General features: G+C 33.8%; 1 protein-coding gene across 1 annotated transcript; it reads left to right on the forward strand.

The window, feature by feature from the left end:
- Positions 1-2,971: 2,971 nt before the first annotated feature.
- On the forward strand, positions 2,972-9,223 carry LOC128559654 (solute carrier family 23 member 2-like). Its single transcript, XM_053551966.1, has 8 exons — positions 2,972-3,387; positions 3,651-3,771; positions 4,136-4,292; positions 5,594-5,847; positions 6,747-6,876; positions 7,901-8,044; positions 8,460-8,555; positions 8,846-9,223. The coding sequence occupies exons 1-8, from the start codon at positions 3,209-3,211 to the stop codon at positions 9,085-9,087; spliced, it is 1,323 nt and encodes a 440-aa protein (XP_053407941.1). The 5' UTR covers positions 2,972-3,208; the 3' UTR covers positions 9,088-9,223.
- Positions 9,224-19,460: the final 10,237 nt, after the last annotated feature.

Below are 19,460 nucleotides of genomic sequence, written 5' to 3' on the forward strand. Positions count from 1 at the left end.
TGTAAGAACTATGTTTTGATCTCTATCTAGCCTGTTATCCATTAATCATTCCATATTTGTATTTGCCTTATAATATTTCACTGCCTGTTATCATTGCATGGCCCGTCGTTCCAGTTGTTGCCAAAGTTGTCAAATCTCTGTTCATACCCAATTAAGGTATATATTTCTATAGGCAAGCTTTACAATATCTATGACAGACTTGCCAGGGGTATAGTTGAATTTCATATACTCTTCAAGCAGGTATCAGCAGAATGGTGATTTTGATTGTTGCTGTCACGCTGACAAGAAAAGATGACAATTTGGAGATGTGTTCAAGCACATTTGGGTTCTGGATAATGTATCTTGTCTAGAGGAACACAATTTGCTGTTAACCAGACTGATGTCGTATACTCTTGTCATATACTCTTTCTGGGCTTTTGGAGAGGTTTATAAGTTTTTGTCCACAGATTTTCTTCATTTGACTACTCTTACTAGTGTAAATAAGGTTTCTTCCAGTGTATCCTCTGTTTATTTTTGAACGTGTTCAAATAGTTTTGTTTTTCTCTTTATCTCTTACTCATCGAAATGTAGGCTTGTTTGGTGAGATGATTTTTCCAGCGTTTAATATGCAGTACTTCGTTCTGTCCGTATTCAGTTTCATTTTCAATTTTTGTGTCAAACCATGTATTAATTCAAGATCTTTGTTGATAATTACTACTCATTGTCTGAAATCGTCTCCATTTTTCCACATAAAAGCATCATCAACACATCTGATACTGCAGCATTCACTTTCTTTAAATGTATGTTAAATACAAAGAGAGAAGTGGAGAGTACTAAGCCTTGGCATCAGCCTTTATCACTGCTGACGATATCAGTTTTTCATTTCCTAATTAAGGGTAGTTAAGGTCGCTGACTTAGAATCACTTTCCCCGTCACCGAAGCATCTGGCTTTTGCCCCGTCACCGAAGCATCTGGCTTTTGCCCCGTCACCGAAGCATCTGGCTTTTTTGCTCTGTCAAGAAGGTCGCTATCCTCTGTCATATCCTACCATTAATTTCAAGTCTGTCTTACACGACTATGAGACCATCTCTCTCCAAACAGTGTCAATGGTTAAATCTATCACATATATTTATGGTCAGACTCAGCAGAGCATGGGCAGTAAACGTGTTTTCCTGATTCCTTGTTAATTGTCAACACTGTTGTTCTCTTGAATACGAGTTAAGCTTAGAATATACTGTTTTATTTAATGGAATTTCAAGAACGCTAGGAAGACTGAAAGGTCTGTAGGAGCCTAGTTTATGGTATAAATCTTTCCAGGTGTTTTTGTCAGGCATTTAGGAGCATACAACTTTCAAAAATAAAGAAAAAGGAAGACTCAACCAAATTTTGCAATTTTTTCAAAGAGGAGCTTCTTACTTATCAAAGGCAATAGGCATATTAACAGAAGCTTCATATTCATCATGGCTGTTTGCTGTCTGGATATTCTCCAGCTCCTTTTCAATTTTCTGTTCGAATTCACTCTCAAGAAAACCTGTTCAAGAATTATATATATATCACTTCAATGATACTGAAAACCACTTCTCCTGTATTGTCTAGCAAGGGGAGAACAAACTTTGAATTATCTACCTGATACACTGTGACGTGTCGTCTGAATAAATTCCACTTTTTATATGCTTCATCTATGTCCTTTTTGCTGAAATATACATTTTCCTCTCTGGTGTTTTCAGTTCTATTTAGCAGTGTTCATGCCTACGATGTTGTATCTTCCAATATGTGTAGCAGTGTGATTCAGCAGCTATTTTATCACAATGAACATTTAAATAGTGGGATATATTACCTTGGCAATAATTAACATAAACACCGGTAAATACAATATTGTCAGTAGCTTATATAAATATGCAATTTTTCAATGCCCCATGTTGTTGCAACAACATATCCATGTTAAATAAAGTGGAGACTTAGTGGAGGTCATTTTTGCTTGTTTACCAGTTACAAAATATGTAGTGATTAACTCAGTTATTACAGGTAAGAGGGGGATATATTGAATTTACTGTTAACAGGATTAAATGAATTTATCTCTCACAAGTTTACTTGAACTTTTGTAATAAATTCTAAAAGAACTTGTTATTTACATTATGTAATATAATTTCAATTTGAATTCGCTCCAACTTACCTTTTGTGTCATGGTAGTTTATACTCATGACATTTTGTCCTACCCTTAATTATTACATAAAAGTAGAAAAGTTGAATATAAGAGTATTCATGTTATGTAGATTAATGAAGACAGAGTGAAAAAAAAATAAATCATCAAAAAATAACTTCCCATTATCCAGATTTTAGAATGGATCTTCCTACAACATTGATAACTGATAACTGAGATTTGCAGCATTTCGTAATAGTCGAGTTCGAATACACTTTATCCGATATATTTTCAAGAAGAGTGTGCCAGTGTGCAAAATGTCTGAACTTAAAGGCATCCGTTTGCATAAATATTTTTTGAAATCTGAACATTGTGTTGGAATCATTAAATTAAATATATACTTTTATCTATACGATATTTGAGTTTTATGATTATTTGACCTTTTATCTGCATAATAATTTCAGGCAATTTATGTTAAAAAGATACTTATACCATCTGACATATCGTAGTGAAACATTGCACAGAAAAATAAATAGAACTGATATGAAAATCTAGACATGGTGGTGTGTTTCAACGTTGTAGTCAACATTGCCTTTGTGGCGGCCATCTTGGACGGCATCTTGAATTTCTCAGATCGCCACCATTTATGCGAATTTATACCGGCAGCTTAAACTTCAGACATTTACGAACATTTTGGTATATATCTTGCTTTGTTAAAAATTCGGTCTAGTTTCAACCTTTTGAATGGCATATTTGTCACCCTACCAGGGTTATGGATATGATGTGAATACAGGCAATCTTATAAACACGTGATGTTATTACCAGACCTGAAGGTATACATAGCGGCGGGTAGACATATGTTTTTGTGACAAAAACACATTCTTGTTTGTAATGATTTTCTTCAAACTTCATTCACTGTCGATGAAGTTATAAAACACAGGTAAATGATCACAAGGCGCTTTCTTATCGGTCATATTTAAATTTCTTTTTTGTTTTAATTTTGAAACGTGAACTAGCCTGAAGATAATCGGCTTTACGCCATTAGACCTAGACAAACATTTTCATTTCTTTTTTAATTCATTTTAGTTGATGGGACCTTTGATTCTGGCTGGATTTCTCCATTGTCTTATCGGTGCCACTGGTCTAGCTGGCAAATTGCTACGGTTTGTGGGCCCAGTAACTATCGTACCGGCCATTCTTCTGATGGGCCTATACATTGTTAAACCTGCAATGCGGTATACAGAGGCTCACTGGGGCATATCTTTTATGTGAGATATTAAAGTTATGCCCGTTTGTAATAGAAAAAATAGACTTCAGTTTATTTGGTAATGTTCAGATGTTCTCAGATGTCATTGTAAGTGTTCTTTTTTAAATACCTCTTCTACGCAGAAAAAAAAATTAAGTCTAACGTAAAGCCTGTAAATAATTGTATTAAGTCCTTGCAAATCTTTGTACGTACACGCCATAATATTACAAAATGTAGAGATTAAACAAATAGAAAAATGTAATATTTTGACCGTCATCACTGTAGGACATGGGCAATAGCTGTGACTTTATCCCTGTATCTAGGACATAGACCAATGACTATACCTGTATGGACAAGAAGGAAGGGGTTCCATACCATACGATATCCGCTTCATCGAGTATTTGCTGTAAGTTACTGTAACATCTAAAATGATCAAAACATAATTATAATGGATATGCAGTTTTTGTCATGTATATATTTTTTTCCAATAGTGTCTACATGAAATATCCAACAAATATCATGATAATATTACTTGATTAAATACAAATACTACGGACTTGAAGTAACGTACAGCAATATTCTATTTTAGTGTAATGGTGATAGATATAATGACGTGTCTTCGAATAACCTTCAGAAGCAAACTGCGCAATTATTGCTTTCTCAAGTAAATAATCAATGAAAAATGGAAACATGAATTTGAGCGTTCGATTTTAGAAATTCACATTTGTTATAAACATAAATTCAAAGTTATAAAGATAACTGATTTTCAGATTTTGATTTCAATTTTGATCGGTTGGGCAGTTTGCGGTATAATGACAGCAGCTGGTGCATTCCCTGCGGATAAAACTAATAAACAATACAATGCTCGCACGGACGCTCGTGCGGATGTCATATATGAATCTGAATGGTTCTACTTACCCCATCCAGGTATAAAAAGGAGCAACTTTCTATCACGATGATTCAAGATATTATTAAAAATATAACGGTGCTTTTTAGACATATATTTATTTAAATTGATATATTTTCTTTAATCAGATGTAGAAGAGTTAAGAAAGAAATATGCAAAAAAATATTTTTGCTGTAAGCCCAGCATGTTTAAAGTTGTACAATTGTTGCAGTCAGATAATAGAAATGATATTATTAATTTATCTAGATATATAAAACACACAGTGTCTGTTTCACACGTAACTTAAATACAACCAGCCTGTGGAAACCTGTCCTTTGTATGTATAACATCATGCAAATTTAGTTACTTATTTTTTGCACATCGAACTGGCGTTTCCGGTGATTTTACCCATGCCGGCAAAACACATCTGGCACCCCACATGCCAGATGACTCTCGTGCTGTTAATGACAACTAGTGGTTCATGCACTGATAATATATTGTTTATGTAAAATACGAAAAAAGCAGGTAACTTGATAGTTGCTTTCGGTTCCTTATAGCACATTTCTCGATTCAAAATACGTTAGTTTACCGTAGAAACATAACGTTACGCTACAAACGATAAAACTAAAGTGGAACTTTGTTATTGTGCATAACGCAAAACATCATGATGTCACGTCTGCTTACGGACGTTAATTTCCCGCGCTTTGTGTTCATTCTCTACCTTATAAGAAAGAATGTTAAAAAGAAAGTATTTCTACCTTTTATAAAATACGGTATGCAAGAAAAATAATCTGCCACAATAAAATGCTTATATGTATACGATATGCAAGAAAAAATATCAGTCATGTGTTTACGAATCGGATGGAAATATCCGTCCCTCGGCCACCTGCGCATGGGCGGTAATTCGGCAATCCTCATTACCGCCCAATGCGCAGGTGCCCTCGGGACGGATATTTCTATCCTATTCGTAAACACATGACAGATATTATTATTACGTGACTGCAATGTACCTTGTAAAAATATGTTTTGTATTAGAATAAATATATGATGATGTATTATGAAGATGCATTATGTGCAAGTCAATACAATGTCTGATACGTACTGTTCTGTTCGTCTTATGTTTTGAATTTTTCATGCTGCAGGAATTAAGCTAAAATAAATGAAAGTAAAAGACATAATTATTTCGGATAAGATACACATTTACACAATAAAACTGTTGTAAGCCAGGTCTAGTGATATATATTTTTAAGAAACATTTATTTCAGGGTATAACAGTACCTTCCATTAACTAACAATTGCATTTTTATTAATACAAGATATACTATATTGTTCAAAAATTTAGGACAATTTGGACTTCCCTTGTTCAGTGTTAATGCAATTGTCGGATTCCTTATCGCAACCATCACCTCAATTCTTGATTCTGTTGGAGATTACTATGCAACTGCGGCTATGTGTAAGGTTCCGCCACCACCTAGTCACGGCATTAATAGAGGGATAGCAGTAGAGGGATTTTGTAGCATGATATCTGGGTTTTTTGGTGTAGGACACGCAACTACAACATACGGCGGTAATATCGGAGCTATAGGGATGACCAGGGTAAGACATGTTTCATAAACACGGAACTTTAAATGAAAACATAATGATACCGTAGACATTGATAAACTTCATAAGCTTTTCTTGGATATTGTTAGGTTAACTTTTAAAATAAAACTATTGTATGAATATTTTTGTAATGACAAGAGTATGTTTGTGGTATACATATTACTTTTTCTTGTACAGTTAGTGTGTTTAGTATACAACCGGCGGGGATAACATTTAGTTACTTTGTCCTGTGCCTTTAAAACGGGTTAGTTAGAGTTGAGTGGGTTTTTTGCAGAATTAAACGTTGTAAATCTCCATTGTGTTTTTTTCACTGATAGTTCTATTGCGGCGAACCACTTTATTTCCCTATTTGTTGGGTTTTTACCAATTGCCTATATCTGTTGCCTTGTTTTATTCTTGTGTTGGGGTTGGTATCAATCATATAATGCATCCATACATATTCTTCTGCAGACTTCCGTTCTTTTCGCAGAACGTAGTGTTTCCTACATAACTCTGCGTTTACCTTTCTTTCTCTGCAAAAAAAACTGTCAAGTGTACTTTGGCAGAAAACACGACCAATCACAGTATCATGCTACAGAAAGAGGTTGCCTTATTCTATCATATAATAAGAGAATAAAAATAGTTTTTGTTTAGCTTAGTTTTCGTGTTTATAAAGCTTTGTAAAAGAATTAGTCCATTTCATCGAATACTGCATACAGGATTCAAAGCAATGCTTTAGGAATGTCAAAAAAGCGTTTTAGATGTGCGAGACATATTTGGAACGAGATCGCGATATGTATACAGTATATGTAAAACTTTTCCATTTTGCCAATGTTCACCGCCTATATTCTTCTACCTTATGTTCATTTATTTTAAGAGGTTCCTCGTCGATATGATTTACAATATGTTTTCAGGTGGCTAGCCGCCATGTGTTTATCACAATGTCTGGTATCTATATTGTGCTGGGAGTACTTGCCAAGGTGTCTGCAGTATTTAGCAGTATACCATACCCTGTACTCGGAGGCGGTATCATCACAAGTGCTGGTATACTTATCACGTTTTCAAATATTACAATAAATATAATATTCCTTTGCTTCAAATGAAGAAATCCAACATTGCGTTTTTAGTTATTTGTAAGTATTGGATTTTATTTTGCATTTATTGTATGGATGATATCACTTACTGTATGATAAAACTTCTTAGATTATCAGTAAGCATTACTTTTGTTTAAAATGCTATTATAAAATAAATTTGAAAGTGATTAACAGTTTTAACATTCTTTCGTATCATTTTATTGTGGCATTGCTCAAAATAAAGTAAATATTTCAGGTAAATTTTTCACAGTATTTCTCGTTTGGCTATTTTGTTCTAATATGAGTATATATTCGTTTCCGCTTATATAAATATATTTATGATTTATTCTAAAGAGAAAAAAAAACCATGACGTCCACTCTGAAAAAAATAATTACGAATACTTATAACTTAATTCTCACCAAATAATGTAATATAATGACAGTGGTAACATTGCAAAACTAACATAATTCAAACATGTCTGAAGAGACTACTTTTGAAGCATAGAAAACATACCACACCAAAAACAGTAGCAGCTTCAGTTTGATTGTGTCTGTTAATGAGAAGAAATACTATGCTCTGCACCCCTCAGGCCCTATAGCAATCTCTTAGACAATCACTGTGCTATCACGTATTTACCTATCATATAGCAATCTCTTAGACAATCACTGTGCTATCACGTATTTACCTATCAGATAGCAATATACTCACTAAATGCATTGATCAAATAGTGAATATAAGTTGAGATCATTCTAATAGTTTCATCTTATCTAGTGTTGCTGCCATTAAACGTTAGCTGAATAGTTATGACTAGTATCCTCATGAGCACGGAATTTCTGGAAGATTACTGTTTTATGTTTGATAAAAGATTGTGTTTATCCTTAAAGGGATAAAATAACCGTTTGTTTAATATGATATCATTCAATATATCAGCATTCCTTCAGTTAATATATTTAATGACTATTTTTTATTTTACTTTTTTTTTGCTTTCGCTTAGGTGTGTTTGTTGGCGTGAATTTATCTAATTTAAAAGTCATAAATTTGTCATCTGCAAGAAATCTGATAATCATTGGGACAGCAGTGTTTGTTGGTCTTCTTGTACCAAGCTGGATGGAGAAAAATCGAAGTCAAATTGATACAGGTGTAACAGCAAAATCATTATGTACCACAAAAGCTATTTGCTAAGATCACGCGGTTACTGCAACTTGTATGGTTCTTACAACCTGATTTCTGTACCAGAACCGGAGCCTCCTATTGCAATGTTTTGTTTATACACAGGGAGTATAACTCTTTTGAGGCCTAAAAGTCATTCTGTTGTATCAATGTATAGTAAATAACAAATCATCTTCTGCAATTTTAATAATTAGCAAATGCTGTTCCATTTCTTTTACAACTTCCGATATTCTTTTGTTCTTCCATACCGAGTTAATCAAGTTAATTCATTAGTATAATCATTTTAATCATTTCAACGACGTGTATTGTTTTTGTGTCCTCTAATCAGTTTAATCAAATAGCTCAAAATATGATTTGATAATTCTGGATCTTTAATTTTGCAGGGATTCTTGAACTAGATCAAGTGATCACGACGTTTCTTGGAAATCCAAACTTCCTGGGCGGGTTCATAGCCTGTTTTATGGATAATACTATTCCAGGTAACAAGTTGGTCGTGTAAATTTTCTGCAGTACAAATTCAGATAATAAGCTTGTGACTGTAAATACTTTTTCGTCGAAATATTTCCATGTATAGAACGGAATAGCTAGTGATCCCTACATGCACATTAATTATCCATACACTAGTCCGGAATAAAATCAACATTTAAATAGCTGATTGTATCGGAGAATATTATAAGGTATTTTGTTCTCCAAAATATAGTCTATTACCTAACCACATCCGTTCTAGCAATAATATTTGTTATATAAAAAACTTTTATCTACATTTAAGGGACAGACAAAGAAAGGGGTATAGCTGCTTGGAAAAACCCTGAATCCCGAGATACCGCGATACATTACATAGAAGGAAAGGAGGTTTATGAACCACTTATTCCAGAATGTTTAAAGCGTCAGAGATGTTTGAGGTTCATACCAATATTTCCAAACTATAGCAAGGAAAATGTAAAGACGAACGGAAAGCGTAACGAAGGTTATGCTGAGGACGGTTTTGATGAAATGAACACGAACATTTGAGTTATTGGAAAAGCGAAATCTAGTATCCATAAAATATTATTGACGATTAAAAAGTGTAACTGAACTGTAAATAGAACTTTTGAATATATAAAATATTTATACAATCTAGCTATGTAGCTGTATGATGTACTGTCAAGTAAAGGGTCCTTACTACTACATGATATGTGTTCTTTTTCTCTGGGTGTTATTTACAATACTTTTGATATTGTGTACCCATTTTCTTTATGTCCGAAATGTAGAATGGGGCTGTTACATTCAAATCATAATAGCTTAGCCTGTGTTCAGACCGTGAGTTTTGTTAACAGGAGTTAACTCCTGAGGCTATTCAAATTTTGTATAATTATGTTTTCTCAAAACACAATCAGAGCCTAGAATGTTTTACAGAATGATTTTTCTTACAAAAAAAAGATTATCTAGTCGGTAGTCTGACTACATAAAAGCTGTATGAAGCATATTGCATCTGTTTCCATACATAATTATGTCACAGTCGTTCGAGTCATATTACGGGCATCAGAAGTGATGTGAAATGTGCATCGTTTAAATAAACCAAATTTGCCTTCAGATTAAAATAAAACGATCCTCCATATCATAAAGTGATAGTAGATGTGTTATTTTCTATGCGGCATCAAAGTAAATATGTCAATGATGTAAAATCTTCGTAAAAACAGCAACCATTTTCAAAGCTTGAAAAGATGCAGGGGCACAAAAAAAATGTTGGAAAATTTGTTTGAACAAAAACAGGACATCCGTCTCACTCTGCTGTTCAAGTTTCAAATGACATGTGTTTTATTGGTATTTAAAGAGGGCAGCAGTAGATCAATAGTGATGAGTAAGAAAAAAAAGTTATGCTAAATATAAGTCTCTTGACGTGATATTGAAGATTCTTTTAATGGTTGCAATTAAATATATCTATATATTCAATCTATATTCAAATCTGGATACTGAAATACCATTTAACCATTAACGCAGTTTTTGCGTTTGCTAATATTAGATGTCGTTTACGTTAACTAGAATAAAAGTTAGGTTTCGCGTGAGAAACTTGAAATAATGTCTATTTTGGGGTAGATACATTAGCAAAACCCTTTCAAAATGCAGGTGCAGAAGTCGTGCATTAAACTGACGAAGATTTCAAAAGCGATAACAAACACAAAACTATTATATCTTTAATGTGTGAGTTTTGCATATGCACACAGTCACGTAAGCCAAACATACATAAAATATCAGTAAATGGTAATATATAAAATATTTTGTTATAAGCTTCACTTTTTGTTCTTTTCTTTTCTTTGACAAAAGTTGCCGGCGTGTACATAATCCACTTTGATACCTATTATGATAGTTGATGCTTGCATCAAGCTTTATATAATTCTTATGTGAATATATTCATGTACATTTATATGTTTAAACTATTTCCATATATGTTCATTTTTCCCACATCTTAGCTAGATTAATGATGAAGATGTATGTTCTTCTTTATACGTTTGAATATTTTCTTTTATGTTTTGGATCTGTTTGTCTGGTACTGGGTTACACATTGGTACGGGGTTCTTACAACTGTCATTTTATTACAACTGTTTACCAGTGGCTGACCTTAATGAAATTGTCTGTGTCGTTTGTTTATGACAACGGGTAATTCCCTAGATGCCTGGAGGTCAGCCATTGTATCTTTTTACAACGGATTACAGAGGTTTAAAAAGTCTATGTATTTTCATTTTTGTCATGAGATAGTATATTTCCTATTGTTATGTCTTACGCTGTTAACATCATTGCAGTATTTTAGTTAATAAGATTAAAGGGAAACAACTGTTGCCGATTGTTTTTACAATTTGTTTCAAGATGCAGTCCCTTGCTCTTTACTGCTCTTTTGTGAAACTACTTTAAATTTAGAAGTCATTTCGGTAATGTTGAATTAAATCCAGGCCCGGGTAACGAATCTGATTGGAACTGTCTGTCGATTTATAGTCAAAACATAAGGAGCATAAGACATAAATTAAGCTACATAAAAAGAAACTGGCTCGATGTCGATGTTTTATGATGTACTGAAAGTCATCTAGATGAAAACGTTAGCAATGATAATATCAGACTAGATTTATATTCAACAATAGAAAGTAAAGATGTCACATACCACTCTGGATGTTTACTTATGTATATATCAGACAATCTTATCTCAAAACGTAAGCATGAAACTTGAAAACATACTGCAAAATCGCTGTGTGTAGAGTTAAAAATTAAACACACGAAATATATTACTTGTAATTTGTACAGACAACCTCAAGCAACTGTAGATTTCTGGATAAAACTAAACAATTGTTTAGAAAAAGCTCTTGATATGTGTGATAGATTAATGGTAGTAGGAGATATGAATGAGGACCAGCTGAACATCAACGACAACAAATTTAAAGATATTCTTCTAATTAATGATTTACAGAACATAATTTAAGAACCAACACGAATTTCAAACCATTCATCGATCCTAATTGATCCTATTGCTATCTCTAATACTGTTGAAGTTTACAACTCTGGTGTTTTTTAACTCCGGCAGAAATTAGTGCCCATTTTGGAATTATTCATACATAAAATACTCTTAACAATATACCTAAAGCGTATAAACGGGAGGAATTTTGATGAACTTAATAATTCAATTCAAAATACTGACTGGTGTTTTTTAGATTCACATTCGATAGATGTAGCATGTGAATCTTTTACAGACGTTTATATCAAATTAGTTAAACAATCTATTCCGACCTTTTTTGTTACAATAAAACCATATGATAGACCATGGTATGACTCCGAAATTCGCCGAGCTTCAAGAAAACGCAATCGTCTAAAGAAAGAAAGTTTTAAAGACTGAAGAATTCTTTTAAGCGTATTAAAATCAAGGTAAACAATTCAAAGCATCATGCTAAGAAACGTTTTTATTACAACTTAGAATTTTCTTTGGAAGAAACAAAATCGACCAGTCTGAAATTTTATTGGAAAACAGTAAAAATGCTGATTAAAAACAATAGTAGTGCTAATACGAATAATATAACAACGTATAACAATAAAGCTGTAGGTCCTGATAAAATTAGTCTAGGTTGCTTAATGAAACACGTTTAACAGTTGTAAAAACTCTTTGTATCATATTTACCAGATCTGATCATGAAGGTAATTATCCTAGTGCCTGAAAATTTGCTAATGTAATGCCCATTTAAAAAACGGAATAAAAATAATCCATTGAACTACAGATCTATTTCCTTAATAAGTTGTGTTGGAAAAGTAATGGAAAGAGTAATTTTCAAACATATATATAACCATTTACACTCCAATACTTTGATCTATTCCCTACAGTCTGGCTTCTTACCTGGTCATTCATCTGTCTTTGTGACAAGACTGGCCGTACCGGCGACAATAACTATCAGAACAAATCAACACCCTTTACAATATTTACAAATTTATTTACATAAAATGAGTATTAACAATGAATAAATGATATGTAGAAAAGAAACTGATTATAAGAAAGAAAGAAAAAAAATCAAAGTTCAGTATCTCTAGATACAAAGTTCTATCACTGACAGTTCCATTTTAATGTGACGTGGCACAGATCTTTTAGTTAATTGCGAACTTTAAGTAGCACAAAAAATATATAACATATCTTCAAATCAAGTCCCTTTAAACCGTGAATACTTTGACTCCGTTTTGGCTCCCTATGATAGTAGGTGATTGCATGCCTGAGCTGACTTCAGAGGATAACAAAAATCAGCGTCTTTGCGGTTTAGGCACAACCATGGGACGAAAGCTCTGCGCTTGGAAAATCACATCCAGGCGAGTGAAGACAAGTGAACCTCGGGCATTGTACTTCCGGGTTATGACATCATCACCAGGTAAAATCGTCTGGGGAAGAAGCTAAAATATATAACATATGGTAAGCACCATAGCAAAACAAGTAAGTCAGAGCATAAAACTGCTCCTTTGGGTACACCATACCTCCGTAGGCTCCCATAAATAATACGAGCTACTTATACAAAATATATGTGCTACTAAGTTCCTACGTCACGTGATTAAAATACGTCACTAATTACTTCCATTATTACAAAAATTAATTACTTAAAAGACTAAAGTTCAAGTATGACAAAGATATGAAAAATTTATGACGAAAAAATATAGTTATGGAAATGATAAACTGCAGCTATTACTTACAACTACAAATTAACAAAATTAAATGCAATTCACACGTTATACCATAGTTTGTATCAATATGATGTCTAATACAGCAAAACGGACATTATATGTATATGCTATAGACTGGCATAATATGTCAAATTACAATAAAATAAATTACATACATGGTACTAGACTTGCCATATAAATTTATACATTGCAGTGCAAGGCAGTATCGGCGTTCCATAACAACGAAATGTTCGACATATGTTTTTTTGAAAAAAAAGTGCTTTACAATTAACATGTTACAAATTTCAGTACAAATCTTACATCTTATATAAACGAAGCATTTTAGTCTCCTCCTTCGAAAAAAATTACAAAAGCCTGAAAAATTTCATAAATTATCCTGACATACCGAAACTAGCCAAAATCACATGCCGAAAAGTAAATGTTACAGAATTCTGTAGAATGCACAAAAATTTACCCAATAAAAATCGTAATGCAAAAATCATACAAAAATCTAACAAATAAATTTCTTACCTCGATCGAGCATAAATTTCTAGCAAGAAAAATTAGTCTGACATAGATTCGTCTAATGTCGGAATGTGGTGTGCGCAAGGCATATCTAGTCCAGTCTATTTGTAGGGTAATGTCCCGCCAAATACTAAATTTCATGGGACTCACGGCTAAGCCGTGGACTCCGACTATTTTTATTTTCACGGGATTCACGATATAGCCGGGAAATCTGACTACTTTGGCGCGGATTGAAATTGACAAATTGAGGCCCGTTATAGTGGTTTTGGGTATAAAACCATGAATTACTGAAGTTTATAAAATATCAACTTTCTTATTACTGAACCGAATGTAATAATATTTACATTGCAATTTAAGTTATGAAATACAGAAAAACATTAGAGGTATTTTATGCGTGAAATCTGACATTTACCTCAATAACTCAAACATTTACAAAAAGATGATGCAATACATGCATTTACACTACAGATACAATAAGGCCCGTATGTCAATTTGTGACAGTCTTTCAGCTAGTAGATATGTATCACCAAATATGTGAATCTTTTGACGAGAGAAAATCAACTTGTATTGTTTTCTGTGATATATCTAAAGCATTTGTTAGAGTTTGGCAGTGCTGTCTTCTTTTTAAACTTAAGCAATACGACCTAGATGATACACTACTAAGTTGGTTTGAGAGTTGTCGTTTGAATCGCAAACAGTCCGTCTTTGTTGGTAGTGAAACCTCGAGAGTACTCCCACTAGATGCTGGCGTTCCACAAATGACATAGCAGCAGAAAATATTTTAAGCACTACCCGTTTGTTTGTAGATGACAGCTCCTTATCTGTAACTTCTTATGCTGTAAATTATATAGAATCTGTATTAAACAGTGATCTAACCACAATTAGCCAGTGATCCAAACAGTGGTTAGTTGAATTTAATCCTAACAAAACTGATGTAATGTGTTACAACCATCTTCTTATTTCACTGATATTTTCCTAGATTATGTTTATTGTCATAAACATTTAGGTTTAACTTTATCGTCGGATCTTAAATGACACTAAAATTCATGTTAAGAAGATCTACTCTAAATCAAATTTATATTTCATATATGAGTCCTATATTAGAATATGCATCTATTATATGGGATGGATGTAAAGTACAACAAAAACAATCTTTAGAAAAATTACAATATCATGCAGCGCGTATAGTTACAGGATTAACAAAGTCTGTCTCGATACAAAATCTAGTTCAAGAAATAGGATGGGTCTCCTTAGAGGACAGACGAAATATTCAAAAGCTTATTACACTTTATAAAGCTAAAAATAGTCTACTCCCTGAATTCTTGGCAAATATGTTTCCTCCTCTTGTAGCAGAGATATTTAATTACCCTTTGAGGAACAACGATAACTATGTAACAATAGCCCAAAGAACTCAGATTTATAGTAACTAATTCATACCGTCATCTACCGATCAATGGAATTTATTAGATATAAATATAAGAAATTCTGAAACCACTAATATATTTAAATCAAGGTTAAAAGACATTTTCAAAGCACCAAAAATCCCCAAACACTTCTTGATAGGTAAAAGACTGCCCTCAATATTACATGCAAGATTAAGAAACAGATGTAGTAATCTGAATAACGATTTATACAGCGACCATTTAATCCCAGTTGTGATTGTGGGTACCCCATCGAGAATGCTGAACATTATTTCTTTCAGTGTATTAAATTTACAGAACAAAGAATCGAACTATTTTATGACACCAGACCTTTTCATCCTTTAAGTCACACTACAATAAATGATATTCCCTATTCTATATAAAACTGACATTTTTAAAGAGCTACCAAACATAGCAAGACCCATTTCAGAGAACAAATCCTTAACTCATTTTAAAGAGTTATGATAAAATGAAAAGAAAATTAGGGATCATGTATCTTTTAAGAGAGATTTTCTTGTCCCATTTGCTTACTGTAAAATAACATCAAAACCACACTGCTGTGACCTGGAAGTACTACTCATACCAAAATTGAGTTTAACATCATCAAATACAACCTCCTCTCCCATGTTTTCAACCAAAATGTCAAAAATACATCCGCAATGAAATTTTAACAGAAAACAGCTTTAATTTAGACCTCTGTGGCCATGCCAAGTGAAAAAATAGTGTTCAGAAACCTGTCCGCAATTACGCGACCAGATGGCTCCCACGCTGGCTCCTTCACTATAATTAGACCTCAATTTATCTAAAACGGATACTTGCCTAGCTTCTGGGAAACGGATCCATTAGGAAAAAATAGCAATATAAACATCATATTTAACATTAAACTGGCTGTAGTTATCATTCTTTTTTTTTCAGTTTCAGTCACACTTTGGTCTTTTCTTCAATCTTGTTTGTAACACATGTTATAATTATTTATTTCGTAAAAGTAATTAATTTTATGTAATAGTTAACTTTCAAAGGAAGGGCTGTTTACTAATGTTGGCAGGACTTGTGGCCCGACCCTATTGCTATAAGTCAATTGATTGTTATTGTCTATGTATGCTGTAATTATATAAATACATGTATTATATGCAATAAAATATGTTTAAACTAATACAATCTTCACATTGTAGAGAATATTTATTTTGTTAATGTCTATGTGTGCTGTAATTATATAAGTAAATAAACAATGATAATAACAGCTTTGCACACGGTTCGAATAATTATGAGATTTGTTTACATGAGAAGCAGATGGGATTAGATAAGAGTTAAAATGCAGTAACACTAACAGACACATTGTTTGTATAGGTCCCATATGCCTGCGCGGGTTTTGGAAGTTGCACAATAAAATATATCATAGAATGACACAGTGTTTCAGTGACGCAAATATTTTGAAACATAACTATATATCTCCTGTTACTGTTGATTTAAAGTTGTTGTGTCCTGGAGTGTATTGTATAGAGCCATTTACAGAACGCTGACTTTTCAACATTCTAAGTCTGGCATAATTCGTTTTGTTATTTAACGTTGTATCGAAGTAATTCGAGGAAAATTCTGTGAAATAGATATAAACATTTTAAAATCTTAAATACAATTAATAATGAGTACGAGTGTGAGCCAGAACGATCGAGCTATTGAAGCATACACTTTCTGGGATAAAGTTACACAGGACTCTATACGAATAAAGGTTATATTCCTCAAAATATCCGGGGCTTCTCCAGCTGCAATTTTGGACACTGTCACGGTCCCTGTCAGTAAACATGAGCGGTGCGATAAACTATGAATTTAAATGATTATCTTTGTAATATGTGGTACAAATGTGACAAACAAAATCAGGAAATGGAGACCCCCTTCCTCAACTACCCCACACTCGTGGTATCTCTGCTTGCTTCGTATCTATGTTGCTCATATCTGGCGTACAGTTCAAAATCACCCAGGTAGGCCCCTGATGTGTCCTTCATTAAGGTAATGTTCATCTCCCTTATAATTGTATTAAGGATATCTCACAACAGTGGAGTCTTCTGTATTAGAATTGAGCTCTTTATTTGTATAAAATATGTAAGCCTTCTCATATTGAGTAAATATAGCCCGGTTAAACTTTATTTAAAGGATGAACTTTATCATGTTTAAAGGGACTGACCTCATGATCTTACAACAACAATGAAAAAAAAACGAAAAGTTTAAGACATCAGATATTATTACTGTATTTCTTAAGAAGGCTTTGATACTTCTTTACTGACATATTATATGTTATAAAAACATATGAGAATAAGTAACTATTAATAATTTATCATGTTTCCATTCAAAATTGAAAAATGTTTTATGTAAACGGTCGTTAGGCCTAACAAAAATATTGTTTGGTTCCGGTAACATGCTAAAAAATTAGGGTAGGTCGGTAAAAAGAAATTTGGGACTTTTTTTATTAAATGGGACTTTTCAGAACTTATTTTTGTGTCAAAACGTGAATACAAATAAGGGGGTTATGCCATTAGAGCATCAGTAAGTTGATTTCTAACATCATTGACAGTGGTTAAAGCATAAAAGGTGCAGTTTTGAAACTTAGTGAAAAAAAAATTCTCCAAGGCCATAAAGCATTTAGGGTCGGACCAAAAATTTAGGGTAGGTTACAGTTGTTTTAGGCCTTAGGTACAGATTCCTCCGCCTGTTCATGTCTGTCAATGGGTAAAACTTCTAATGAATACGTTTGTTGTGGCTGTGCTTAGAAGTTTTAGGACTCATAGACAGGCAAAATGTAAATTTGATCTATCTATCTATCAGCCGTTGACGTAATTGCGGGAATGTACACGTTTTGCGCGTCAAAATCAAAAAGAGAAAGAATATAGGGATAAAAAATTAGAGTGGAAGAAACTAAAAATAACTTTGGTGATATAAAAAGGTTAAAACTTGAGTTTGCAGGATAACTAGGGCGAGACATGTTCAAGGCTGTAAACTGCAGCACTGAACTGCTCTAGGGTAGGGAGGTGGGCGACACTGGGGGGAAGTTGGTTCCAATGGTACACTGTTATAAGAAAATAAAAAAAAAACTTGTAATAGTCAGTTGTTGCAGTAATTAACCTATAACTTAGGGAATGGCCATAGCGGACACAACAAGTCGTAGGACCCAGGTAATCTACAATTGGGATAGCAACCAGATCATGATGAATTTTATAAGAGTGATAACCTAGAATCTATATGCCTTAAATCCAGTCGACGAAGGTTTAGGGAGTGTAGCTTATCTGTTACACTGGAAGTATGGCCGTAGTCGGTCTTGATCCAACTGGCGGCCGTCCTATGGACGCTTACAATTTGGTCAATTTGAGTGTGGGGCGACCATACCCCGGAGACATATTCGAGCTGGGGTCGGACTAGAGTCTGGTAAGCAATGGTCTTAATGAGTTTGGATTTGACCTTAATGTTTCTTCGTAAGAACCCTAGGGTTTGGTTAGCTTTCTTGGTTGACCTGTTTATGTGATTGTCCCATGATAGGTCATTTGAGATATCCACGCCTAGGTATTTTGCGGAGCTGACCGATTCAAGACTCCATGTAGGTAATACTGGGTATGGATAGGATGTTTCCTTCTAGTGGCGTGGATCACTTGACACTTGAAGGGGTGGAACTCCATATCCCACTCCAACTCCCACTTTTCTAGAAGTTTTAGGTCATTTTGGAGAGTGACAGATTGGTCTGCAGATGACAGAGTTAGATATATTGCCGTGTCATCTGCAAGCAGACGGACTTTGGAACTGACGTTTTGTGGGAGGTCATGTATGTAAGCTAGGAAGAGCAGGGGTCCAAGTACATGCCTCTGTGGGACACCTGATGATACTGGGATGGCGTCAGAGGTAGTGCCATTTAGGACTACTGATTGGATCCTATTATCTAAGAAGTCTTTGACCCACCTTAGTGTGTGACCTCTGACTCCGTATTCGTACATTTTTAGAAGGACTTTCTCATGGCTAACCTTGTCGAAAGCCTTACTAAAATCTAGTAGTATAAGATCTACTTGTTTCTTATTGTAGACTGAACTGACCAGATCATTTACTAACATAACTAACTGAGTAACGCATGATCTTTTTTCCTTAAATCCATGCTGTAGGTCATACAGAACACCATGGTTGGTGAAGTGCTTAACAATAGATGAGGAAACAATGTGTCCAAGAACTTTGCATAAGACACGTGTTAATGAAATTGGCCTATAATTTACTGGATTTGACCTATCACCTTTTTTTAAAATGGGGGCA

The sequence above is a fragment of the Mercenaria mercenaria genome, chromosome 9 (genome assembly GCF_021730395.1).
Source record: "Mercenaria mercenaria strain notata chromosome 9, MADL_Memer_1, whole genome shotgun sequence".
Lineage (NCBI taxonomy): Eukaryota > Metazoa > Mollusca > Bivalvia > Venerida > Veneridae > Mercenaria > Mercenaria mercenaria.